At 56.9% G+C, this 26,920-nt stretch overlaps 2 protein-coding genes across 2 annotated transcripts; both read right to left on the bottom strand.

The window, feature by feature from the left end:
* On the bottom strand, positions 1–7,783 carry PLK1 (polo like kinase 1). Its single transcript, XM_075010634.1, is given in 11 exon segments — positions 1–670; positions 1,128–1,310; positions 1,885–2,039; positions 2,961–3,038; positions 3,215–3,364; positions 4,148–4,367; positions 5,234–5,327; positions 6,271–6,415; positions 6,853–7,021; positions 7,389–7,697; positions 7,700–7,783. Coding segments are annotated over 11 exon segments (1,794 nt in total). The 3' UTR covers positions 1–463.
* A 1,694-nt stretch (positions 7,784–9,477) lies between these two features.
* LOC142021679 (ras-related protein Rap-2c-like) lies at positions 9,478–11,255 on the bottom strand. The gene has a single exon (XM_075010788.1). It carries the CDS (start codon positions 11,174–11,176, stop codon positions 10,562–10,564), a length of 615 nt encoding a protein of 204 aa, XP_074866889.1. The 5' UTR covers positions 11,177–11,255; the 3' UTR covers positions 9,478–10,561.
* Between the last annotated feature and the right edge of the window lie 15,665 nt (positions 11,256–26,920).

Genomic DNA, 26,920 nt, shown 5'->3' with positions numbered 1-26,920 from the left:
CAATATTAAAAGGCTGATTGCTCAGACTCAGCGTGTGAGCTTGTTAAATATCTTACAGTCATTACAGGAGAAGGAAGAGCCCCAGAGCATCACAAACATACAAATAACTTACAGCAGAACTCTGCCCTGCCTGTGCACTGTTCTCCACTGGAGACTGTGTCAAGGCCACGGAAGCAACGCAAGGGGTGGGGGGGGCAGGGATTTGACAGTTAGAAAAACTAGATATTTAATAAAATCAACTCTAATAGAGGCTATGGGGCCAGTCCAGCTCTGGTGCACTGTTAAAGCCCCATCTTCTCAGCAGCAGCCCCTCCTGAGGCCCCAGTGCAGCTGCCAGTCCAGGGCAGTAGAGAGGTGGCCCAGTTGGCGGGAGGTCTCAGTCTGAGCCCAGGGTGGTGCAGAGGCCCCTCCCTCTGAAGCCATAACAGTTTGGCACAGCCACAGAGTCAGTGACAGCTGGGTTCTAAGCAGAAGGCTTTACGCGGGCTGAGCCCGACTTGGAGCTCAGCAGCTTCTCCACCATGGTGCGGGCATAGCGCAGCCGGCTGGCCAGCTCCTTGCAGCAGCCATGGTCCTCGATCAGGCTCAGCTTGTACGTGCGGAAGTCCCGTTTCTCATCAATGTAGGTGACTGCCGCCATCAAGGGGCACAGGATGATTTTAGTGTGGTCCTAGAGAGAATGCAGAGAGCTCGAGAGGTCCCTCAGCAATCAGAGCCCATGGGCTCCTCCAATTTCCCTGGGTGAACCCTACCTGAGCAGCACACCCCAGTCACCTAGCACACAGCTGCTGCTGCCAAGAAGCAGGGTCAGGAACGCACCTACTGGATTTGTTCTTTTAAACAGTTTTAAGCCAGTGACAAATAGAACCCCTGTGGCACGGTCAGGCTGCCGGGCAAACAGCAGCAGTGAGGAGTTTAGATACAGTGCCCTGGGCTAAGTGAGCAGTGCTAGGGGATGGATATCACAGGTACTAAGGAGCCTTCCAGTCCTGGGTCAGTTGCTCTGAAATCCAGCCTAAGCTGTGACCAGCTGATATTACCCTCCTCTGTGGCACCAAGTGCCCTGGGTGGTGGCTGAGCAGGCACTAGGGGTCTTGCTCCAGCTGCCACCTGAGGTGCTGGCTCACCTGGAAGAAGTTGATTTGCACAGTGCCGTTGCTGAGGTGCAGGATAATGGCACTGCGAGTCCGGAACCAGGTGCGGAGATAGGGCAGGCGCGCCAGCTCATCCCCCTCCCGGGGCGTGATGTTAGCTCCAGCCTTCAGCAGGTGCTCGCTCATGTAGTTCCGGAAGTACTTCAGTAGTGTTATCTGCAGAGACAGCGTGCGGCATTAGCAGCCTGAACTGGGCTGTGTGGGGAAGACCATATTTCAAAGGCAGCGATTGGTCCCATGACTGCATGGCCCCACTGGGCCTTTGAGTATTAGTCTTCTTCCCCTCAGTAGTGAGACCCTGTGAAGCAGCAGTGACTTCAGGCTGCCTGGTTAGTGCAAGATGTGAACCAACCAGAAGAGTATGCTGGGACAGCAAGCTAAGCTGGTGGTTCCAGCTGGCCTCACTTCACGGGTTTATCTGTCAGCCCAGGCTGTTTCTGGCATTGCAGAGAAACGTTGCTCATATTTCTGCGAAACTAAATTCACTCAGTTTTCGCCAAGTGGAAACAACCTGAACTGCTGCCAGTGTTCTTTCAAGATTGGGGGGCGGGGGGACAGCAAAAGACAGGCTCTCTAGCCAGACCCTAACCACGTCCATCACACTGTTTGCTTAGCTAGCACTGCACACCCCGGCTGGGTCTCCAGCACAGATGCACAGTCTGGCAGGGAAGGAGGACTTAACAGACTAGCTCCTCACTGCTGCTACATTTGCATCTCCAGAGTAACTCACCTTCTTTGTCAACGTAGAGGGGTAGGATCGCACAGTGAAGTAGGACTCGGTGCTGTTTTGCTCAATGTACTGTAAGCTGTCCCCGTCATTGTACATTATGAGTCGAGTGGAGTCGTTGAAGAGAACCCCCACACTGTTATCGCACAGCTGGTAGCCTGGTTACAGAAGAACACGACATCTCCAGACACTAGGTTGGGAAGCTACAAGCTGGACATACACTCATGTCTGACTGGATGGGTGCTTTAGCTGAAGGGCCCTGCTGTGACTGACAGTGGTGCCCCACCACAGCATCTGGAGCAGCCCCTCTCCACCTTTCCAGGCTGCTGTACCCCTTTCAGGAGCCTGATTTGCCTAGCAACCCCAAATTACACCTCAGCTTGTTCACAAAAATCAGATAAAAGTTGCATCACCCCCATTGACAGCTGCTGTCATTTTTACCATATTATCAACTGAACTACAGTTATTGTCCTTGTGTCAGCACGACATACGCCGACAGCCTCGTTAATACTGCTGTGTGACATTTTATAGTTTATACTAACTTTGCTGGGCTTTTCACGTAGCCAGTGGTAAAACCAGGCAAAGCTCTAGATGAAGGAAGATCTTTGCATACCCCAGTTGAGAACTGATGGCCTAAAATTCCTGTGCTCAAGAGTATGTGGGGACCCTCCCGCAACAAGAGATAGTCTTAAACAAATGCGCATCATGCGCATCCCTCTCCACTGTACTACCCTGCTCAGAAGTCTAGTGCTCGCTCTTTCAGCTGCCCCCCACCCCACCCCACCATGCCATGTGTTTACTGGGGCAGAAGGCTTTCAGTGCCTGCCAGGCTGAAGTCCTGTGCTCTTTGTAGTGTATGGGATTGATGTAGGATGGCTCTGTCAGTCAGCTGAAGTCTTTGGTGCTGTTCTCAGGAATGGTGCTGTCTGAGGCAGTGCACATTGACTAACAGGGTGTAAGTACCGGCTATGCAGGATGGATGACTGGCAGCCTCGGCTCTGAGGTCCCACCCTCCCCAGGAAGTCAGGGGAAGCAGCTGAAGTGAACTTGGCTGCTGGCAATGCCAAGAGGCTACCTACCCAATCCATATTTATCGGAGTAGTCCACCCATTTGCTAACCCAGAAGATAGGGATGCAGGCGGGATCCTCAGCCTCCTCTGCAAGAGAAGCACTTTGTTAAATCAGGTTTGCCCAGCAACACCTGAAAGCCTCGACGACTTGCTGGCTGTAAAGGAGAACAGCTCCTGCAACTTTAACCCAAGCACCTCATAGCACATGTAGGGCTCTCAGGACAGGCAGGCTGTGCTGGGACCCGCTGTGGGTCACAGCTCACCTTGTCTCACTAGTGCCCTCTCACAGGGCTTCGCTGCATTGACCACGGTCAGCTGCTGTAACATGTCAGCGAGGTGGCAGTCAACAGGCTCCCCCAGTGCTGGTTCCTCTTCCTTGTCATGCGTTCTCTCTATTGCAGGGCTGTCCGACCCTGAGCCAGAGAAGAGCAATGCGACAACTGTATTAGTAGCACGAAAGCTGATGCCCGCAGACAGTTTTTCAGGCTCAGCTGCAGCATTGTGGGTTATGCCAACAGGCCAGGCAGCAGATACCCATCTCTGCAACGGACAGAAGTTCTGCCAGCTTCATCCCGTTGAGATACCTGCTCCATTAGAGCAGGTGTTCTTCAACTAAGGCTGACAACCTCATCAGCACCCATGCCTCACAGGAGGAGATGGCCTCACCCTGCTTGTGAGAGTGGCCACTTCCTCTAGAGGGCAGGAAGAAAGCCACATTAGGAGCTGCTAAGGGGCACCATCTTCCCTTCCAGTAAGGGCCTCATGTTTGCTGGCAGCAGCCTAGAGAATTATGCTGGCATAAGGCCTTAGCTGGCACAGGGCGTTCACAAGTTACTGTCCAACTGGAGGAAGAGGGTGTAAATCTGCAGTCTTTGGCCCAGTCAGGAGATGGGGTGGTGGGAGCAAGGAACACCATGGCCTGGAGTACCAGCTTTGGGATGCTCCATTCCTAGTCCATTTAACATAACCCTTTCCCCAGGCACTGGAGGGGGAACTGCTCCTGCCAGGGGCAGTAGTGAATTCGCAGGATGTCGTCTCCGTGTGAGGTTACTGGGCATAGCCATACATCACCAGGGCCAAGCAGGGCTTCATCTGTCCTTTACTTGCAGCACCAGTCTCTACCCCCTCCACTCTGCAGCTCAGGGCTCTCTTGTAACTGCCGGACACAACCTACAGCCCTTCCACCCAACGCTTACCTTTGTTGAGAGCAGCAAGAGGTTTCCGTCCATTTGGGTCAAATCCATTGGGGGCGATTGAAAACCTGGGTGGGATGGTTAGGCAGGTGGTGGGAAGCCGGGTGGGGATGTAACCTGCTGTGAAGAACTCATCGTTCAACAGTTCGTCAATAGTAGGGCGGGTGGCAGGGTCAGACCGTAGCATCTTCTGGATGAGATTAGCAGCAATGGGGTTGATGTGCTGAAAAAGGGGGAAAGCCAGAGGTGATGAGTGAGGGCTGGGGAACTGAGAGCCTAGCACTGGTGTGCACAATGGAAAGCTCAACCCTACAACTCATGGGGCATGACTGCTCCCAGCAGAGCTTGTGCATGGCTAGGAGACCAGAACCTAAGCCTAGGGGAGCTTAGGAAGGCTGGATTTATAGTGCTGCTTCAGCATGAAAGCTTGTGGTGCAAATGAGATGAGGGATTGTAGAAGGGTCTGACAGACAGCAGCAGTGGTAGGCTGGATACCCAGAGCCATTTGCACTCTGGATTTGGAAGAGTCTGGTGACGGGGAGTTCAAGCCAACAATACCACCCAATGCGATGTTGTAATGCATCTGTGCCAGTCTGGGGGGCTACTCCCCACCCCCCGTGGCCCGGGGAGTTGGTCTTTTGAGTTAACGCCCCTGCATTAAGGCCTAGAAAGGCCAAACAAGTGCAGCCCCTTGTCAGGCACCTCTCTCTCTTCTCTGGAGACTGGAAGCCATTTGTGTGTTCTGAGAAGGCACTGCAGACAGTTGGACTTCTGTGCTGCTCCCTTACAAAAGGGACAGAGGCTTGGTCTACACTTCCAAGCCCTTTGATGTGGCAGTGCAGTCACAGCGGCAGTGCTGGGAGTGAGCTCTTTCAGGGCTCTAGGTAAACCACCTCCATCAGGTGAGTAACAACCCAGGAGCCTGTTTACACCAGCACTTTAGGACACTAACTTGCTAACCTGGAGGGGGTGGGGTGTGTGTGTGTTCCTTCACCTCCCCCCCACCCCCCAAGTAAGAACTTTACAGTGGAGTAAAGCCCAGAGATCAGCCAGGAGGCCTAACACCTCCTTTTGTAGCAAGCTCCCTACCTTGGGAATGACGTACTCATTCTTCTTAATTCGGATGTATGTTTCTTTCAGACAAGAGGTTTCAAAGGGCGGCTTCCCTACCAGGAGAGTGTACCTGCACGTGTAAGATATATAAAAGCCTGTCAGAAGGAACACACACCATTTCCATAAGTACCACTCGCAAGAAGCGAGAGGCAGGGCAGCAGACGATTGTATCTGAAATGCCAGGTGCGGTTCCAGTTTCCTGCTCCCTAGAGGAGGTGGCTGGAATCAGGTACCCTCCGGAGGGCATTTCAGTTAGAAGGTGGCATCTGGGACAGGAGGTCTTTAGAGAGACTTCAAAAATCACCTCCTTTACAACAAGTTAGCCTGCAAAAGCCAGCGGTTGCAGGTACAGGCAGGTGCCCACACGACAGCTGGCAGGTCACAGCAAGCAAAAACACCACACTCATGGTCATTCAGATGGGTGGACGTTTCTAGAGACTGACACTGGCTACCAAGCAAACAAGCCAGGAAAGATGCCGAGAATCATGACCCATCTCTACTCCTGGATTACAAACTTTACAGGAGTCTTGCTAGGACCTCATTTTCAAACCATTCATATTAAGCAACCTTCACGTCCATACATATTTGAACCCTGTGAGCAAAACTTGAATGCTGTTCTCTCTGGGGAAACAGCACACAGTTAAGTCCAGGGTAGTTCCAGCCTTGGATCGGGTCTGCATGTAGAAATCTGATCTGCGCAACTGTGTTGCTCAGGGTTGTAGTTTGGTCAGCGGGGACACAGCTAGGTCAACAGAAGACTTTTTCCACAGACACAGCAAAGGCATTTCTTGCCCAAGACAGGCCTGGACACCATCGATGGGAAACCCCTTCGGTCAGCGTAGAACACACCTACGCTGTGCCCATCCAGTGACTCACTTGCGACACCACAGCTGGGCCATTTCCCGAGTCTGAACTGACCACACCTCATCTCGCTGCCTAGACTGGCTCACCTTGGTCGGCCAAGCCCTTCCAGGGCACACAAACGAAAGCTAAGGATTTGTTGAAACACTTACATAATGCAGCCGATGGACCAGATGTCCACTTCAAAGCTGTGTCCCTTCTTGCCCAGCACTTCAGGGGCTATATAGTTTGGCGTCCCACACAGGGTCTTCTTACGCTCCCCATCATATTCCACTTTGGTTGCCAAGCCAAAGTCACCTTGACAAGGTTTTGGTACAAGAACACATGTGTCAGTCAGGGTTACACACCAGGGAGACACGTTTCTTCAGCTCAGGCCTCTCTGGTGATGGCTTGTGGACAGTAAGGGGTTACAGACTCTGCTACTGAGCCACTGGCCGCAGAATTAAGAGCAAGAGCCTTCAAATACCGAGAAACGACCCGAGACGGGTCGGTTCCAGGGCCACCACCCGAAAGCTGGAAGTGCACTGGGGGGGGGGGGGGGCGGGCAGTTAAGACGCCATGAGCTGATTTTGTGGCAGCGGGGGCCAGCTTCTCTCTGGCCCTCCTCCTTTCAGGCCCCAGGGGGGAGTCTGCCCAGGAAGCTTTGCAGCCCATGACTGCGGCTGTGACGGGTCCCCAGGCAGGCTGCGCCCGGCACAGAAAGGTGCTGGGAACAGCTGGGCGGGCGCCCGTACCTATTTTCACCTCCATGTCGTCGTTGAGGAAGAGGTTGCCCAGCTTGAGGTCCCTGTGAATGACGCGGTTGCCATGCAGGTACTGGCAGCCCAGGATGGTTTGCCGCAGGTAGTACCGGGCTTCCGGCTCAGTCAAGGCTTTTCTCCGCTTATGCAGCTCCAGCAGCGACTGGGGGCCAGGGGAGAGGCAGCGCCGTCAGCACCCCCGCCCAGCCCGGACCCAGTTACAAGGGCAGGCCCCGGCCTCGAGGGGGCGCTCTCCCTTCTCCCCCCCCCCGCGCCTGGGGCTGGGCGGGGGCCATCCCCGCGGGCATCGCCCCGGCCTGGCGCCGCCGAGAGGCGCCCGAGGGGGCAGGACCCTCCCCGCATTGCTGCGCGGCGCTGCTGGCCCTTTAAGGCGCTTGGAACGCTCGCCCGCGCCGGAACGCCGGGAGTTCGGAGCCCCCCCCGGACAGGCGGATCCCGCAGCGGGCCCCCCCCGGGGGGCAGGAAGGGAGGGGACCCGGCCGAGCTCCCCGCCGGGGGCGGCCCCTCACCCGCCGGCGGCAGAGCTCCAGCACCACGAAGACGAAGTCGGCGTCCTCGAAGAAGCCCTGGAAGCCGACCACGTGGCGGTGCGCCAGGCTGCGGTGGATGGAGATCTCCATGGACATCTTCTCCTTCTGGTGCGGCTTCGCCAGCAGCGACTTGGGCACGATCTTGCCCGCGAACACCCCCTGGCTCTCCAGGTCCGTGATCTCGTAGCACTTGGCGAAGCCGCCCTTGCCCAGGAAGCGCCCGCGCATGTAGCTGCGGCGGGTGCGGGGGTCCACCAGCACCTTCGGGATCTCCTTGGCCGCCGCCGCCGCCCCGCCCCAGCCCCAGCCCCAGCCCCCTTCCCGGGCTCCGCCACCCCCGGCGGCTTCGCCCCCTTGCCGGCCGCCGCGCTCATGCTGCGAGCCCCGCTCCCGCCGCCGGCCGCCGCCGCACTGGAGCGATTTCAAACCTCCAGCCGGAGCGTTAGCGGCCCCAGCGCGCTCCCCATTGGCCGCCAGGATTTAAAATCCAAGCGCCCGCCGCTCGGCACCATGGGAACGCCCCGCCCTCCCCGCTTAAAGGGGCCGGCGCCCCGCGAGCCGCCCGCGCTCGCCCGGCCGGGGTCCCGCGTGGGCGGCGCGGCCGGGGTCCAGCCCCCCCTCCCCCGCCCGGCCCGGCCGGAGAACCGCCTCCCCTTCCCCCGCGGCCCGGCCCCGGGCTCGTTAAGGGGGCGCGTCCTGCAGGGCAGAGCTCGGCATCTTTGCCGCCCGCTCGGCGAGACCCTGATGGGGGGACGTTCCCTGGCCCCAGCACCCCCCGCTTCTCGGCCGCGGAAGGGGATTGGCCTCTCCCGGGAACTAGTTTCCCTAACCTGCGTCTGTTCCCGAGCCGGCTGAGCCGCAGGGAACGAGGTGCCGTCCCACGGCTGGCGGGGGGGCGGGCGCTTGGGGCTGGAAAGCCATTGAACCAGTTGTACCAAGTACCAGGCGTTGCCTGCTGGTGAAGGTGGGGAATTAGGGCTGGTGCAGCACCAGCATTGACGACCCAAACGTTGATCAAGTGCATTAGAAGTTCACCTCCAACAGCAGCACCGTACGTTCACTGGGGCCACCTCCAAGTCATCTGTGCAAGGGGAAGCTTTGCAAACCAAGGGCGAGATGAACAGAACTTCACTCGCTCCCTTTCCCTGAGGCTCGGTTTATCTGGTCAGTTGTGCAGTTAACGGAAATCAAACAAGATCTCAACCAAACTAGGGATGGAAAACCTGTTTAGCTCATCGTTAAAGGGGACATTTAATTGGTTAACCAGATAAATGGGGTGGGGTGTTGCTCTAGCTGAACTGGAGCAGCCCTACGGCCGCAGGCCAGGCTGGCCCACTGAGCTGCCCCTGCACACAGCAGGAGATGCTACTCCAGCCCCACCCATTAACCACAACTGGTAAGAATTAGGGATGTGACTCAGTAACCAGTTAACTGGTAAGCCTGGCCCTCAACACCTAAGCCAAACAAGCTTTTCCAAAAGGTGTTACCCCAGGAGACAGAGCAGTGGTAGGGAACTTCGCCTCTGTGGAAAATACTGGCACCCAGCAGGGCTGTCTGGCAGCACTGGGGCTAGGAGCACTCCTTTTTATGAAGGCTGGAGTTACGTTTACAGCTTGGTGGCAGGAGCTCAGTAAGGACGCTGCCTGGCCCACTGACCTCCATGCTATCACTGCTGGACCTCCCAGGCAGAAGCTGTTTATTAGTTACAGTATCTGAGAGGTAGCTGTGTGAACCTGTATCTTCAAAAACAAGATGTCCTGTCACCTTATAGGCTAACATATGTTAGTCTGTAAGGTGCCATAGGACTTGTTATTAGTTACAGTGGCATTTGGATGGAGGCAGTTTTACATCCCTAGGAGGCTGTGCTTAGGCTCATGAATTACAGCTTGTTCCCTTTGCAGCAGAGAACAGCACTCCTAGCCCTGGGTCCCCCTGCTAATAGGGCTCTACCTACCCCCCCCCCCCTCACCTTGAGGGCACAGAATTAAAGGACCCAGACTCTCCACAGACAGGGGCCTGCTCCACAGATTTATTTCAAGGAACAGGCACTATAGCTGGCAGGTAACAACACAACACAAGGAAACAAGCAATTTCCTGTAAGTGGGATCCTCTTACAGTGTAATTCCTCCTGCATTGTTGTGGTGGAGGCAGCATTGTACCAACCCATCTCTTGCCCCTCCCTGCACCTGTTCACATGCTCCCACCACAGCTGGTGAGATTTCTAGGTGCCTGCTAGTCTAGCCTGCCCTGGAATCCTAGGGCACTAAGGATGCCATCTCCTGGGAGCCCCTGCTGGAAGCAAGGGCTAGAGCACCATAGGCCCCTGCTTGCAGGGTTTCCTTTCAGGGAAAGCTCCTGCTGGAGTCTGACTCCCCTGCCATGAGAGGTGCCAGAGGCCAGGTGCCTTCAACTGCAGCCTTCTCTCTTCTTCAGGCTGACTGAGGAGGTGCAGCACTATGAGAGAAGCAGTAGGAGAACAGGTAGTGCGAGGGGCTCACCAGGCCAGTGCTTGGTGACCAGGACTGCCCCCTCTGCGGTGCTTCCTTTAGGACTTGGCAGCTCAGCCCCAGCAGCCAGGGGATTGCAGATACCCCTGGGGCCCGTGCGGCCGGTTGGCAGCAGCTTCTGCAGTACAGATTAAGCCCCTTCCCTGAGGGGCTGTGCCAGCCTCTTCAGGGAGGCTGCAAACCAGGCCCCGCAGGGGCCGGGGTGGGTCTGTGCTTGCGCGGGTCGGGGGGCCTGACTGCAGGCCCGGGGGCAGAAGCTGCGCAGCGGTTTTTATATTAGCCCCCCTGGGTTGGGCTGCCCGGGCCGGGCAACAGGAGGCCCTGGGAACAGGGCCAGGCCAGAGCGAAGCTGCGCTGACCCGGCCTGGCCGTAGGAGCTGCCTGACCTCCCTGAGCCGCCAGGCGGGCCTGGGCAGCGCGGCGTTCCCTGGAAGCTGGGCGCTCGGGCAGCCACCGCGGGGCCCTCCAAACGCCCCAGCGCCCGCACCGCGCTCCAGGCGGTGAGCGGCGCTCTGCAGCCTCCCTGCGCTGCGAGTCCCGCCCCAGGGAGAGGGGCCCCTCCGCTGGCCAGGGCCCTGCACGCTCCCGGGGCGCTGCCCGAGCCGGCCGCCTGCAGGGGGCTGCCGGCAGACCCCCACCCCCGGCCTAGCAGACGGCGCAGCTGGGGCTCTTGCCGCTGCGGGGGGGCGGCTCCTTGGCGAAGGCCTGGGGCCGGCGGCGCTGCAGGGCCGGGCTCAGCCGCCCGGGCGGGTTGACCTGGCTCAGCAGCTCCTCGAAGAGGCCGAGCACGTTGCGGCCCTGCTTGGCCGACGCCTCCAGGCAGGGGCAGCCCCAGTCCCGCTGCGCCGCGGCCACGCGCGAGTCCGGCTCGCTGGGCGCCAGGTCGCTCTTGTTCCCCACCACCACGATGGGCACCGGGCCCCGCCGGGCCTCCAGGATCTCGTCCCGCAGCCGCTGCACCTCGGCGAAGGAGTCGGGCTCCTGCAGCGAGTAGACCAGGGCGAAGGCGTGGCCGCTGCCGATGCAGAGGCGCCGCATGGCCGGGAAGCTGTAGCTGCCGCTCGTGTCCAGGATCTCCAGGCGGAGGCGCAGCCCGGAGCCCGTCTCCAGCTCCAGCAGGTGCAGCTCCTCCACCGTGCGCCGGTGCCGCGCCTCGAAGGCGTCGTGCAGGAAGCGGCGGATCAGCGCCGTCTTGCCCACGCCCGCAGCCCCGAAGAACACCAGGCGCACCCGGGCCTCGGGGGCCAGACTCAGCGCCATGCCGGTCCGAGCGCCAGCCGCCTCTGCTGCCGGGCGGCGACCCCGCGCACGCCGCTTTATAGCGCCCGCCGGCGCGGCAGCCAATCCGCCCGCGGGGGCGGCGCCGGGCTGCGCCTGGCCGGGCAGGGACCGTCCCCTGCGCCCCCCGCCCGCGGCCGAGGCCGAGTGCCGGCTGCTGCGAGGGAAGGGGGCACTGGGAGAGGCGAGGCGAGGCGGGGAGGGGCAGGGGGCACTGAGAGGGGCCGGGGGCACTGGGGGTGAGCGGGGCGGGGCGGGGGCACTGGGAGGGGCCGGGCGGAGGGCTAGGAGGGGCGGGGGGGCACTGGGAGGGGCCGGGGCGGGGGGCACTGGGGGTGAGCGGGGCGGGGCGGAGGGCTAGGAGGGGCGGGGGGGGCACTGGGGGTGAGCGGGGGCTTGGCGGGGCGGGGGGCACGTGCGCCCGACACCTCCCCCCAGGCGGGGCGCTCTGGACGTTCCGCCCCGCCCAGCCCAGCGCACGTCCCGTCAGAGCCGCCAGGGGGCGCTGCGGGGGCGGCCCGGGGTAGCGCAGCGCCGTGGCGCTGACTGGGCCCTGGGCGACGCTGGGGCGCCGCGGCAGGTGCCGCCCCGTGCAGGGTCCGTGCTGCCGGGCGACTCTCGGCCCCCATTGCACCCGTGGCGCGCAGGTCACCGGTGCCCCCGGCCCCAGCGTCCCTCCACGCCTCCCGGGGCGGTGCTCAGGGAAGTGCCCTGCAGAGAAGCGCGGCTGGGAAGCAGGGCAGCGGGAGGGGCAATGCCCGGGGAGCCCAGCCACAGCTGGGTGTTCGAGCACCCCAGCTCTCCACCGCTGTGGGAGGTGCTGCTGGGGGGGAGGAGAACGAGGCTCCCAGGCCCCAGGGCAGAGTAGGCCCCTCATCCGCCATCTAAGATGTCCCAGGGGGCGGCAGGTCCCAACAGCTGGCCCCGAAGACACCAGCGCAATAGTGCTTCTGAGTCCCACACGAGACAACAGCGGGTAGGGGAAGTGGGGTGTGTTGGGGGCTGGAGAGCAGGTCTTCTGTCGCCGCCCGAGGCCCTGATGGTTAATGTTGAGAACAGACCCCTCAGGTACAAGGTCACTTGGCTGGGCACCAATCCCTTGGGTATCAGGTCACTTGGCTGGGCACCGACCCCTCAGGTATCAGGTCACTTGGCTGGGCACAAACCCCTCGGGTGTCTGGGCACTTGGCTGGGCACAGACCCCTCGGGTGTCTGGGCACTTGGCTGGGCACAAACCCCTCGGATATCAGGTCACTTGGGTGGGCACAGACCCCTCGGGTGTCTGGGCACTTGGGTGGGCACAAACCCCTGGGGTATCAGGTCACTTGGCTGGGCACAAACCCCTTGGGTATCAGGTCACTTGGCTGGGCACAGACCCCTCAGGTGTCAGGGCACCACTCCAACCCCATGGTGTATTCAGAAAATTTTCTAGTGAAAGGTTTCCCCGAAGTTGTCAGCTAGTTCCAGTTCTGTGTTTCTAGTTAATACCGCCACTTCACAGTGGGTGAGAACAAGAGGCAGAGCAGCCAATCCAGTTGGTCTGTTTCCTTTCCACCTGCGAATGCCTACAGGGAGCTGGGAACACAGAGGGGCCTTGGTGCTCCTTGAGGGAATGGAAATGAGCCTTAGCGAGAGTGGGGGGCTTAGGGGGAGGGAAGAGAGGATGATGGGACAGCAAAGAGCAGAACAGAAGGGTGGGGGAAGTGTTCACGGGAGGAATAAGCAAGGGGAGACTGGCTCAAAACAGCCCATGCAGAATAAGTGGCAATGAGTGCAGACAGGCAGCGTGACTGGCCGTTGGGTGCAGCGCCCTTTGAGAACACAGTCTGGGGAAGGTGCTGTCCTTGGACATCTGCCAGCTCAGCCCCAGCACCACTGTTGGGAGCGTGGCACTGTCTGGTCCTGCAGCATGGCTTAGCCGGTGCCCTGAATGAGCAGAGCAGCTTCTAGCAGTAACCCTCGTGGGTTACTCACATGCAGATCTGTAAATGCACATGGGCTGCCAGCCACACTAATGCCACATTGCTTTCCTGCCCTGCAACTTTACCATTCAGACACGGCCTCTGGAACTGAGGGAAGTGTGCAATCTGCGGCTGGGTTGGACTATTGTGTCTCACACTTACCAGGTTATTCATTCATCTTCTCCAGAAAAGAAACTGCCGAATGGATTGTGTGTTCCTCCCTTTGTGTATTATTCTCTGGGTCTCATTTCTCCCTGGAAGTGACACCCATGTTGTGCTAGTGCTGTGAGTTTGCCAGATAGCATATGTGAGGGCATGGCCAGTGACTAGGCTGAGGTGTGTATTGACTAGCCCTGCTGTGTGGAATCAGCCTGTGGTTCTCTGGAAGGAGTTTTCCTGTTTTGCATAAAGCCTGTGTTTGTAAAGCAAGCAGAAGTTAGCACCCTGAGGGCTGCTGTGGAAGATGACACACCAGCCAGTCACATCCTTCCTGCAGAGGAGCAGGGGTTCTACTGGCAAGAGGGTGGGTGTTGCTGCCGTGTAAAACAGAGCAGGGGGGCAGTGATCTTCATGGAGGTTCTGGCTGATCATGTAACAATGAAGAGGTTCTGTGTTGGCTTTCCAGTCCCCTGAGCCAGGCCATTTGACACAGGTGACCTAGACAGGTACGACTCAGTAGCCCGTTCCCCATCCTTTAATTGAACTCATTTAATTTCTCCTTTACTTTGGTGTTATTCCCATCAGGATTAAAACTGCACATGCACACTTGTGTGTTGAGCTCCAAAGAGCAACTGGCAGGAAGTGGCGTGGACCCACCAGTGTAAGTGTGTCACCAGCTCGGGCTGAGCGTTGAGGCTAGGGTATAAAAATGGCTTGCACAGCCCACGTAAATGAGAAGCAAGGGAGATGCTTTAAGAGCCAGACTACCCCAGGGCGAATGAGCATTAATGTGTGGGCAGAGGACTTTGGAGGTGAGGTTACTAAAGACACACGCAGGGGAGCTCTGAGCAGAGAACTGACCTGTAATGAACACTCCCCTCTCCCTCCTGCATCAGATACTCCATCTTGTCACTTGTCTGGATCCTTCAGGCCCACGGGTGTGTCATGAAACAAGTGGATTTAAGCAGCAAGTGCACAGGAGGGGGGTGGGGCAGTCATGGAGCCTAAGAAGGGAGAGGGCTCCCAAAGTGTGGGGTGAGACGCTGGGTGTGCTGCCAAGTGGGGGCCAGAGGTGCCCTGACTGAGACAGCTGCAGAGAGCAGAACATTCCGTTTTGGTGCCCTTAAGGGTTACCAGTGCCCTGGGGCTCTGAGTTGAATAGTTTCCCTGGGTGGGGGGACTACTGCTTGATCTAAAGCCCCAATTAGCTGTGTTTGGAGAGTCCCTGTTGCCTGACTCATTCCCCCATGGAATGGAGTGACCATCCTGTGGGCAGGAAAAGCAGAGTCCTCAGCAGGTGGGCATCCTTCACATGCCCCCAGCTGGCTCACTGCTGCTCTCTTTGCTGGGCAAGTTCTCCTAGGGAAGCAATCTTATTCTCCAGGCTTCCACCACTGCCTGTTCCGGCTCAGATGTTTACAATTAACGCGAGGCAGTTTTCCTTAGCATGGCAGCTGCCCATGCAACAGGAGATTAACTGGTTAAGGGCATGAGGTGGCAAACTGTGGGACAAGGTGGGTATCCATCCATCAGCCTAATGAGCTGGCTGGGTCCTACCACTGCTCTGGGGAGACTCCAGATGAGGCTCACACTGAGCCATCCCTAGCAGGGCACAACCCCAGCCCAAGTCTGGCAGGGCTGTCAGCTTCTGCACAGTCTATATACCAGTGATGGCTGCTATTTGAGCCTTCCTGGTGGGGGAAGATCTTGTTCCAAATATGACTCTGATCAAGACCATGGGCCTTGTTCTCATCTATCTGGTGCTGGTCCCCCACAGGTGCAGGTGAGAGGAGAACTGGGCTGGCCCTGCAGGCTAGCCTATCAGTATGGAGGGTGTTAAGAGCACAGGGAGGCTCAAGCAGAATTAACAAGGTAGCTTCAGAGATCGGGGGTGGGACAGGGCCCGGGAGTGGCCAATGGTCAGATCTGACACTGTGTGGATCTCCAAGTCTCACCCCTGGCTAAGGGGACAGACATGGGGCTCTGAGCTTGTGAAGCTCACCTGGTGTAACCGAGGCAGTGGAAGGCATTGCAAGCTGTCTTGTACGAAGGGATCACATATGGGGGCAAGATCTCTTTCCCACCCCGCCTTTCCTGTGCCAATACGCAGGCTACACACCAGCAGTTCAGCATTTGGGCCTGCAGAGATGTGAACTGCCATGGCCATGTGAATTAACTGCTGACTGAGCTCTAGTGATGACAGTTGAGGGGGAGACTTTTCCCAAGGCACAAGGGGTAGCTGCCCTGAAATTTGTTTGGCAGGGAGGTGCCTGTCTGATTTCTGGGCCTTTGTAAATCTTACACCCTTAAATGTCAGCATTGTTGAGTATTTCCCTTTCAGCAGAAACACCAGGCAACTGGTGTTCCCCATAGGCTGGGCAGCCACTCGGGAGAGTCAGATACTGCCCAGCTGATTAGCAGGGTGCCCACAGCCTGATTTTTTTCTTTTTCCTGGTGTGGCACATTTGCACCTGCCGGGGGCACATCGTTCTATTCTGTACATGGATGGGAAAGATTAACGGGACCAGTGCTGGGGTTATGAGCTTGAGGAAGGTGCCGGTAGTTCCCCTTTCACAGGCTGCCCCTGGAGTTCCTGGGGCTCTGTGCACAGCCCCTTCTGGGCCTTTGTTCTTCACACATAGCAGAGCGGGTGGCATATATGGAAAGCAATTTATACTTAGTGGCTTTGTGCTGCTGGGTCTGGATCTCCCAGTCAGGGGCATCTGTGGATGGGGAGAGGGTTAGGATGCCTCCAGCTGAGCCTGGGGGCTTCCCAGGATCTGCTGGGACAAAGGGGCTATGGGGAAGGAGCTCATGCACCCTGAGTACTGGGTCACTGACCTCAGGCTGTGTCACATCTCATGGTACCATTCCTCATTCCACCTGAGCAGCATTGCTGTGCCCTGCAGCATCACAAGGGTGAGGGACCCTTTACAGACCTCCCCTGCTGTGCTTTTGCAAAAAAACACAGTCGCTCCCACACAGTCAGGACATTATCGCAACTGAGAGCAAGTGGGCAACTCCCTGTTTGTGTTTGGCTGCCTTTGATTGGTGCATGTGGCAGCAGCGTTCTGAGTGCAGAAGGAAAGGGCTGGGTTTACTGTACCCCAGGGTACTGCAAGCTGGGCCCTTTACGTGTGGCTTGGGGCTCATTGCTCAGCCATACCCTGCCTTGTCAGTGTCCCCACAGCAGCAAATGACATTTTAGCCCTTCCAAGCTCTCTGACCTACCATGGGGGGAGCAGCCACAGGCAGGCCCAGCCCCTGTTATACACTCATGCTGCACAGGAATATTTGTGCAGAGCTGATTCTACAGCTCAGCACTCTGCAGAGCTTATGCTGTGTGTGGGATGTCAAAGACCCAGTGGCAGGGATAACCCCAGGCAAGGCAGGATGGCTGCAACCCATGTTTCCTTAAGATGAGCACTTGGGTGGCTGCCCAGGAGAGATTCATGTGCCACCCATCAAATTAGTAGAACACCCTACAGCCATGCACAGTGGTCATCATGTGTTTCTGTTGGTGGTGCACATAACAGAATGTATTCCTCTCCTGGATGGAAAAAATTACAGGGAACCCTGGCTCCAAGGCAAAGGTCCAGGCTGGACAGTTCAGCGCTAAGCTCTAGATTCTGTGATCTCCCTGGCCAGTGGGACCTCTTTGCAATGTTACCACAGAAGGTGTAGAACCTCCAGGTCACCTGCAGCCAGAACCACCTTGTCGCTCTCTGCCTTCACTAGCCAGAGCCAGAAGTATGTCCCTCAGGCATCAGGTCTGCAAAACACTTTGCCTGACTTGGGCATGGTGCGTATATCACAGAAAAACCCCTAGAGAGAACTGCCAGCCATGGGTCCAGCTCTGCCCTGCAGCAGCCGCACAGTGAGGGGGGCCTAGGTTGCAAGGAGCTTGTGCCCTGTCCCCAGTGACCAAATCAGGAGAGAGAGTCACCCATGCGGGAGACAGGCTGGGATCCTCAGTGCCTGTCAGCAGGTCGTTGTCTTTCTCTGCAGGGAGCAATACACAAGCGCCTGCAAGCTGCGGAGGCTGCTCGGGTGGGGCCAGAGAAAGTCAAGAGGGGCCCAGGGATGCTGAGCACACTTAGAACAAGAAGTTTAGGCCTGTCTTCTGGAGATGGGGGAGGGGTGAAAGGCGTTGTGGGGCTGGCGCACTCCCCAGGGCACTCTGAGCACTACCCGAATCCAACCGATGCACAGCAGCCGGTGGGGCCGATTGGCAGCCCTGTGCCTGACCGCTCCTTAGGGTGCACAACCAGCTGCAGCCATGCTCCAGGGTTCCTCCGCACTGAGCTAGAGGGGCCCGGGGGCCTGGGCCTCCCTGCAGAGATTGCCGTGCAGGGGGGCAGTGGATTGGGCGTTTGTTCGCAGGGTTTGGGCAGCCATGTCCTTCTTGGCCTGATCCTGCCCACCCCCCGCCCCCGCCCCGCCCAAGCCAGTCGCTCTGTTGTCCAGGTGCTTTGCTGGTGTTTTGATTCTGCACTGGAGGAGAAGAGATAAAAGTCCCACAGCTTCATTTCCTCCTGAGCTGGGCTTTATTGTTCCTTTTATGACCCCAGCCAGGGCCTGGCCCCTGGGCCCCAGGCTGATGTTTATATACAGCTCAGTTTGGCTGTTGGGAGCAGGGCTGTGTTGGTTTTTCAGTCTCCCGCACCCTGCCCTGTATTTGCCTTTGGCTGTTGACATCAGGGACAATACCATCTGGGCCTGCTGTAGTTAGGTAACAAACAGTAACAAACATTCCTACGTGCGTGAGAGTGGCAGGCTGGTGTTTGCCAGGGGAAGGGGGCTGCAGCTGGAGTAGAACATCCTGGCAGGAGAGCCTGGGGTTGTTTTTAATTAGAAGATAATTAAAGTTTTCCTTGGGCCTTGCTGGTTCCGTTGCAGGGAGTCACCCTTGTAGCAGGATATTTTCCCACAACTGTCTAGCCAACAGCCTGGTCAGCTTGCCTGCTCCCAGAAACCAGGTCCATGTGGGTGTGTCATGGGGCCCTCAGGAGGGAAAATCAGCTGGCCTGGGCTTGCAAACCCAGTCCTGGAAGGTGCTGAGAACGGTGCTGAAGACAAACTCTTCAAAAGACACTGAGCCAAGAGAAGAAGGGAGCAGTGGTGGACGAGGTGCCAATAACCATCCATCACTTGAAGCAGCAGCAAACCTCACCCTCTGGGGAATAGTGACAGAGAGGGAGCTGTGCTAGTCTATATACTATCAAAACAAAAAAGCAGTCCAGGAGCACTTTAAAGGCTAAAAAAATAATTTATTAGGTGATGAGCTTTCATGGGACAGACCCACTTCTTCAGACCAAAGCCAAACCAGAACAGACTCAATATTTAAGGCACAGAGAACCAAAAACAGTAATCAAGGTTGACAAATCAGAAAAATATTATCAAGGTGAGCAAATCAGAGAGTAGAGGGGCAGAAGGGGGGAGTCAAGAATTAGATTAAGCCAAGTATGCAAAAGAGCCCCCCTATAATGACCTAGAAAATTCACATCCCAGTTCAAACCACATGTTAACGTGTCGAATTTGAATATAAAAGAGAGTTCAGCGGGGGAGGAAGCAGATCCGTTCTGCTGCCAAGGAGAAAGCCAAGCTTCCAGCTGATGCTGTGAACCTGGTCCAGACAAAAGTGATCGCTGTCAGTGGGAAGAGGAAGAAACCTGCAGCTTCCCAAGCTGTGAAGATGAAGGAACCAGAGGCTGGGCCAGGACTGGCCAGCTGAACCACTGCCACCAGTTTCAAAGTTTGGAACTTTCCCCACCCATTTGCTGCATTGGTGCCTGCAGCTCCGTGACTTTCCAGCCTCCCTTCCAGGATTCTTGGGGCATCTGGTTCTTGTTCTCATTCCCCGGCTCTGTTTTATGCCAGCCCTCAGGTAAATGGGCAACTGCTAGTGTCTGTGGCCTTTAGCTGCTTTCTTGGGGCTGAAGCAATGCCAGACCCACTCATGTGAGAACTGACTGGCTGACCCGGGGCTCCAATGTGTGACTCGATGGTATCCTGTCAAAGGAAAACATGGCAGTGTGTGCTACAATGCCTCCCTAGGTCAGAGCCCTGATTTCTGGCAGGACGGGGTGGGAGAGCCTGGCTCCCTCAACTGACAATGGCAGGGCCTGGGTCTCTGAATGCCAGGCAGGAACACTGGCGTCTCAGTGGGCTTTCCGGGTGCTCTGTTAGGAGAGCGCCTGTGCTGCAGGGTGTCTCCAGCCATGCTCCCCTCTCACAGAGAAGAGGGAAGACGTTCCCACTGTTTTTGTAGCTTTCCTACCCGGGGGAGTCTGTCAGGCAGCCCTGCCTCCCCTTCATGCTGACCTCTCTCCACTGCTGTCTGCTTGGGTGCCCTGGACAGAGGCCAGGACCGGCAGAGCTAAAGCCTGGGCAGCACTAGGCTAGCTAAAGCGCCGAGTCCCCTGACTGGGTGCGATATCAGCGTTGTGTGCCGGGTCGCTGGGAAATGTTGCAGGAGGTGTGCCTGCTCTGGCAATCGAGCGACAATGCTTTTGTCCTGCAGAGGGGCTAATGCAAGCGTTTGCTGCAGCTGGTGCCGGTGTAACAGCGTGTTGGCGGTGGGAGCATTCTCCCACCACAGCACCGGCACCGCCGCTCATCGGGGCAGGAGTGTTGTGTCGGCAAAAGGCTGACAAAGAGCAGCTGTGCCAACAGGGCAGTGTCGCTGGAAAGCTGCCTGGGATAGGCAGAGCTGGGGCGCGCATGCGAGCTGAACTCCTGCCTCACACTTCCCAGCCATCCTCGGAGCGTCGCAGTGGCTCAAGTACCTCTAGCCTCTGCGTACGGATGGGAAACCATGGCCCGGGGCAATCAGCCTCCCAGCCGTGGACATGACACACCGCAGGCCAGGCACAGTCTGAGCTGGCAAGGAGCCCAGGGCCTGTGGAACGTGCCGAGGACTCCTCTGCCAGATCCCGCAGGTACAGATAATCCCATGTACTGGGGCTGCTGGCAGCACCTATCCATATTGATTCCCTCTGCCTGGAACGAGGGCTCAGGTGTCGCCACTCGCTCACTGCTGCTCCCTTCCCTCCCACCCCCTGGAGTTGGAGCGATGGTGCCAGAGCCTCGCACTTGGGAGCCGATGACTCTGGACACCGCAGCTTTTGCTACATGCAGTGCACGAGGCCTGTGTGCCCCTGTCCCCACATGTCCTCCACAGGCACAGACTGACACGTGCCTTCCTCCCCCAAGCCCAGACTGACACAGCTCCTGCTCCCGGCATCACCAACCGCCTGGTTTTCGCAGGTTCCCAATTCCTGTTCATTCAGCTGCAGCTGTGGACCCCAAGCCCCTCCAAACCTTGGGGCGTGCAATGGGGCCAGCTGTCCCCTGAGTGTCCCTCCTGGCCACATCTCACTCCACAGCATCTGGCCTCTGTCTTCCCCTCTTGGGGCATTCAGAAGAAGTCCCCCTGGGTTTCGTCTAGGTCAAAAATGCCGAGAACTGGCTTAGTGACACGGAATCCTCCCACCTGTCCACATGCAGCAACTGTGGTCCTTCCTCCCCTCAGGCCTTCTGCTTTGGCAGGTTACCTCTCGTCCCTCCCTGTCTGGAGTGTCTGCCCTGACCCTGCTAGAGCCTGCCTGTGCTAAGCTGTCACTGCACATCTGTCCCCGCAGCAACTTCCTGCTGAGTTTCATGGGGAAGCCATCACCTACTCTTTCCCAGGGGTGGCTCCTCTGTAAGGGGGTTGGCTAGCTGGTGAGCCGCCCTGTTACTGCAGGGCCCTGTTCTGCTGGGTTGTAAGCCCAGGGTGGGGAGGGTGTGTACTCTAGGGCAGGACTGAAGAAGATGATTTGGGGAAGAGGGGACCCTCAGCAGAGAGATGCCTGGTAAGGACTGACCTAGGGGGGCCTGAGTCCTGCCCCAGAGAATCCCCACTCCAGCCCATCTCAGACAGAGCTCCCAGGAGGTGCCTCCCTTCTGCCCCCTAGCAGTCGATGCTCCCGCCTGCTGCAGTGTCCCCTGCTCTTGTGCAGCTGCCTGAGTTGCTTTGGCCCATGCTGCTCCAGCCACCATGTAGGGCCCTCAGTTCAAACCAACCCCTTGTTCGTGGCCTCTCCCTGCTGCCAGAGAAGCGTAATGGCCCTGCTGCTGCTGGCACAGACTGCACTGCTTGGTGCCACGTGTCCGGTCCCATTGCTCATGCGCACTGCCTGGGGAGGGTGTTTGGTCTGGCTTGCTCCAGGTCTGTGTGTGTCTTGTAGCCCAGGGAGAGGACCCAGACTTTGGCCCGTTTTTAAAGATTTGGAGAAGCTGCCAAGTGAAATCAAGATTATAGGGAGGATCATTCTAAGGCACGGATGAGTGCCAGGCACCTGCTCCCATCTCTGCACAGTGGGTGCTTGTGCACCTTGGAAAAATCCCTCTTTACTTAGCCAAAGGCACCAGGGGAGGGGTGCTGGGACCCCGGGCTCCACGCACCTGTGGGGGGAATTGCTTTGGTTACCTGCTGGCACATCTGCATGTTGCTTTCAGCACTTGTGGGTGGATGGTTGTTAAAGGCTATGGATGCATGTTAATGTGTCTCCTCCTCTCCTTCCTTGTGTCAGGGAAGCATTGTCTGCTCTGGAACAGCTGCATGGCTTGAGACCTCTTGGCTTTGAGTTTCTGGGCAGCATTTAAATGCATGGAAGAGAGCTGGGGCCTGTAGCATGAAACCAGGGAGTGAGGACCCTTCTGACCTCTCCGGTAAGAGAGAAGAGCCTGGCAGTGCAGGGAGACCACCTGAGCCACATCCTGGCCCCAGGAGCCTTCCTTAGTGAAGCGCTTTATTGTTCTGGGCTGACCCTCATTATGCAAAGATTCGTTTAACTCTTTTAGTGCCCTGGCTGGTGTCTAACCCATCGCCCCTGTCCCCTCTCTGAGCAGTGTGCCAGGGCCTGAGCTCCTGGGCATGCCTGAGCTGTGCAGTGCAGGGGGAACACTGCCCATAGGGAGCTCCTAGCTCTGCACAAAGAGCTGGAGCTGGTTTCTTGTGACTGGTCAGTAGGAGCTTCTCGAATAAATATGCTGAGATTCAGTATGAACTTTCCACTGTGCACCTCCACTAATGACAGGTCCCAGCCTGCATCAAGCAGGAAATCTGGGCTGAATCCTTGCAGAGAGGGCACTTGCCACAATCCTGGTCCAGAACTCGGAAAGGATCTGCCTAGGGCGTCTTGCAGGCTGTGGAAAGGTGGAATCAGCCAGGAGGACGTGATACAAACTTCTGCCAACCCAGGGTAGGACGTGCCCAGCAAATGTCATCTCAGATGGACCCAGAGTAGGCATGAGGCCCCAGCAGACAGGAAAATGAGCAGGTTGCCCCATGTGCAGGAGGTTAAACTGCACAAAATGCTCTGTTTTAATAAACAAGAATCCAAGGGCGGTATTCTGTGTGAGCAGGTGTCAGTGGGGCAGGACCCAGTGCCTTCAGCACTTAAATCACAACCCCCTGCAGATGGGCTACAGGATTATTTCCCTCTTGCTGGTTCCAGTAGCAGATTGGCCATTCCAGTGGCTGACTCACGTAGGAGATCAAAGCCCCTCGGTGTGTTCCTTTGGCAGATGGTGGGAAGGCATCATGTTACCAGGCCCAGAAATCTAACCTTGTCTGATTGGAAACACGACTGGATTTTGCTGCAGACAATGTCCCTTTTTGCCTCTTGCCAAACAAGTGCAAAAAAAAGTGAGTAAAACAAATAGACATTTTATCTGTGCACTTACTATCTAGCCAGTGTTGACACACTGTATAATTGGGGCAGAGGTTATCCTGCTGGATATTTTTAGGTATCTTATCAAGCCTTTCTATGGATGTTAGAAATAAATGTTCCTCTCCTGACCCCTACAAGCTCTGCAGGCAGCATAGTCATTACTGGATCACACAGAAACTTCATATTCTGGCAGCAGAAAAGGACTTCCAGTGCTGGGTATGCTGCGCAAGTGAATTTCCAGTGACTGCTGGCACTGCAGTAAGAGGCTAATACTGCTTCCCAGAAGCCACTGCAAGGCAGTGACCTGGTCTGAATGGGGAGATGCATGAACAAGAAACCCTTTGAAAGGACATCTTTAGCACATGAGCACAGGGGGATGTTTCTATTCCCTGTCGAAGCACTGGGCTATTACCTAGCAAGGACTGGCAAGGAATCCTCAGACCAGCAGTACAAACTCCAGAGGAATGTATCTCCTTGCACAGATAGGGACACTGATGCAGACTGGTTAAGGACTTGCACCTGAAGTCTTGGACATGCCTGGTTCATTTCACCGCCCCACACTGCTGCTCTGGTTATAGAGTGCTAGTGTTGGTGCTGAAAGGGAAGGTGTGTGAGTGCTGTTCTTGCAACCGGCGTCAGTGACCCCGGTTGGGTGTGTTTGTCAGAGCTGGCTCAGAGGATGGGTGGCTTGTGAGTCACGGACTGGAGATCATGCAGGGCTTTTGTGTCAACTTCGGAAGGTCTTGTCCTGTCTGGAGCCAGACACTGGGGTGCTGCAGGGGTGGGGCTCTGGGTCTTTAACTTCAAAGTTATTGGACTAGAGTAGGTTGAGATCAGAGGACCCACCTATTTCTGTGTCTTTCTGCCTCTGGATTCCCTTTCAAGAGGTGTTGTGTGTGAGGGGTGCTACCAGGGGTTGAAAGCCCCAGTGGCACCAATTAAATCAGTTTCTAGTTGGCCACCCAAGTCAGTTTATGAGAACGGCCAGACTGGGTCAGACCAAAGGTCCATCCAACCCAGCATCCTGTCTGCTGACAGAGGCCAATGCCAGGCGCCCCAGAGGGAGTGAACAGAACAGGTAGTCATTGAGTGATCCCTCTCTTGTCATCCATTTCCAGGCTCTGACAGAGGCCAGGGACACCATCCTACCCAGCCTGGCTAATAGCCACTGATGGACCGAACCCCCAGGAACTCATCTAGTTCTTTCTTGAACCCTGATAAAGTCCTGGTCTTCACAACCTGCTCTGGCCAGGAGTCCCACAGGCCGACCCTGTGCTGCATGAAGAAAAACTTCCTTTTCTTAGTTTTAAACCTGCTGCCCATTAAGGCCTAAAGTGGTGACTCCAAACTGATTACCAATTAGCTGGGTCTGGCAGGGATGCACACAAAGCCATTTTTTAAAAGGAAATTCACCAGCCATAAATAAATTAAACCCTCCCTTCAGCCCTATGCACAGGCTGAGAGCAGCCCCCCAACACTCTGCCTAGTTGGTGTGTTTCTGCTAAGCCAGCAGAGATGGCATGTGGCCATTTTGGCCCAAAGCGGGTGTGGGGAAATAAAGGGCAGGCTCCCATGGAAAAGGCACCCCTAACTGATGCCCTGATACCTACTTGGGGGTCATGGAGCAGGACAAACATGTGACTTCAAAGGGGCTCCAACTGCAAGTCTCCTCCTGGGCAGAAGAGGAAGAGCAGAGAGTCTAGGAAATCCCATCCCCCTGCCTCTTTTTGAGGTGCCCCTGCCAATGGCCACTTGACATATACCCTTTGCTCAGTCCTGCTCTGGAATCTGAAGAGGTGGGTCTTACCCACAACAGCGTATTAACTAATCAGTCAATTGTTAGTCTCTAAGGTCCTATGAGACTTCTTGGTATTTCGGTGATGCTTCCATATGAGGTGAGGTTAAACTGACTGGGACTTTTCAGCTTGGAAAAGAAATGACTCCAGGGTGGGCATATGAGTTAGAGGCTTAGCAAATCATGACTGGTTCGGAAAAATCAACTTACGGAAATGTTACTTCTGCCTTCACTAACAACACAAGAAGCTCAGCCAATGAAGTGTAGGGGCAGCAGATGTCACACAAAGCATTTCTTTGTGGTGCCTCGTGGAACGCTTTGCTGGGCGATGACAGAAAGGTGCAAACCATATAAGGGTCCCAATGTGAATAAACAAAGTTCAAGGAGGATAGGTCCATCGACAGGTGTTCACCAGGCCGGGCAGGGAGGGTGCCCTGGCCTCTGTGTGCCAGAATCTGGAAGGGGCGATAGGGGTTGGATCACGTGATTGCCTCTTCAGCTCATTCCTTCCAAAGCACCCGGCATTGGCCGCTGCCAGCAGACTGGGCTGGGTGGACCTTTAGCCTGACTCAGTGTGGCTGTTCTGTTCTTATCCAGCACGGGCTGTCCCGGCGCGGAAGGGGGCTAGCCTGTCAGGGCCTGGGCCTGTTTTGGTTCTGCAGTTCCCATGCTCTTGTGGAACGTGTTCCCATGTCTGTGTTAGCCATTGTCAGCTGGGCACAGTGGTGCTCACAGTGTGCAGGAAGGACCATGGCAGCAGGCTGATCCTGAAGAGCAGTAAGGGGCTTCCTCTGAGCCACACCTGCCAGCACATGTTCTCGTGTGCTTGTACCGTGGGAGCTCCCGGAGCCATCAGCGCTCTGCTGTGCTGGTGCTGTACAGCCATGTGGCAGAGCAAGTCCTGGCCTGGCAGCCATGCAGTAAGAATCGGAGAATCATGGAACACTAGAACAGGAGGGGACCTCGAGAGGTCATCCAGTCCAGTCCCTGCCCTCTCAGCAGGACCAGACACTGCCTAGACCATCCCCAATAGGTGTCTATCTAACCTGCTCTTAACTCTCCCGTGGTGGAGATTCCACAATCTCCCCAGGTAACTTACTCTACCGGCGCTACAGGCCACGGCTCTGCACAGCGGTGACAACGTGTTGTGATCCTATTTCCTGGGGAAGGGCAGCGGAGCCTGGAAGGGCCAGTGAGTGAACCTCGCACTTCTCTCCTCCTGGTGTCACGGGCTTACCATCTCGCATGTGAGAACCGAGGCACCTGGTCCACTCACCAGCTGAGTCTGGGTAGGGCAGGGGTTCGAACCAGCAGCCCGCAGGGCAAGCAGAGGTGCTGAACGAATGGGAAGGGGTTCGAACAGGGGAGACTTGACAAAGAACAAAGCACATCCGAGCCAAGCGCAGGGGGTGCAGCGGATGTCGCGTGGGGCACGCCAGAGGGCAGGGTTCCCTGTGAGCTGAGTGCTTAGGCAGCAGCCCAGGACGTTGTGGCTGCCTGCCTGCTGATTAGCAGAGCGCACACAGACACCCACGGCAGCAGCCGGTGTTTCCTAGGGTGGTGCACATCCACACAGGCCTTGGTGAATTCATTCCATACGTGGATGGAAGACATTAGAAGGCACATTGGTGGAGGGGCGGGGGCAAGGCAGGCCCCGGTTTACCCCCGGCAAATGGAACCCAACACATGCTCAGCTCCAAGGGCCGCCCTGGAGAGTGGGAGGAGCAGGGGCCTCCCCATGAGCACAGGCTGGTTAGCACCAAGTGCTTTGGTTCTTGCCTCTCTCCCTTTGCACTGAGAACGCCCTAGAAAGGGAAAACCCTGGTTTTCCCCAGGCCAGGTCACACTGGTTCTTACCGCTCTGCTCTGGTGGCTGTGCTTTAGTGACAGATTCCCACATTAACCTGGAAAGGGATAACCAGCCCTGACCTCTTTTGGCTAAAATGGAATCTGGACACCTCAGAGGTGGTGAAACTGAGGTGTAGCAGCAAGCCCAGGACTCCAGGGCCCTGTCACCTGAACACAGCATCACCAGAGACAACACTCCACCAAAGGCCAAGTCTTGAGGTCCGGGCTCTGGCAGCTTTCCCTG

Source organism: Carettochelys insculpta, chromosome 16, assembly GCF_033958435.1.
Source record: "Carettochelys insculpta isolate YL-2023 chromosome 16, ASM3395843v1, whole genome shotgun sequence".
Taxonomy (NCBI): Eukaryota; Metazoa; Chordata; order Testudines; family Carettochelyidae; genus Carettochelys; species Carettochelys insculpta.
This window is presented reverse-complemented; position numbering and strand designations above follow the sequence as displayed.

Coding starts and splice junctions, on each gene's coding strand:
- LOC142021679 (XM_075010788.1), bottom strand. CDS start 11,176: ATGGCGCTGAGTCTGGCCCCCGAGGCCCGGGTGCGCCTGGTGTTCTTC.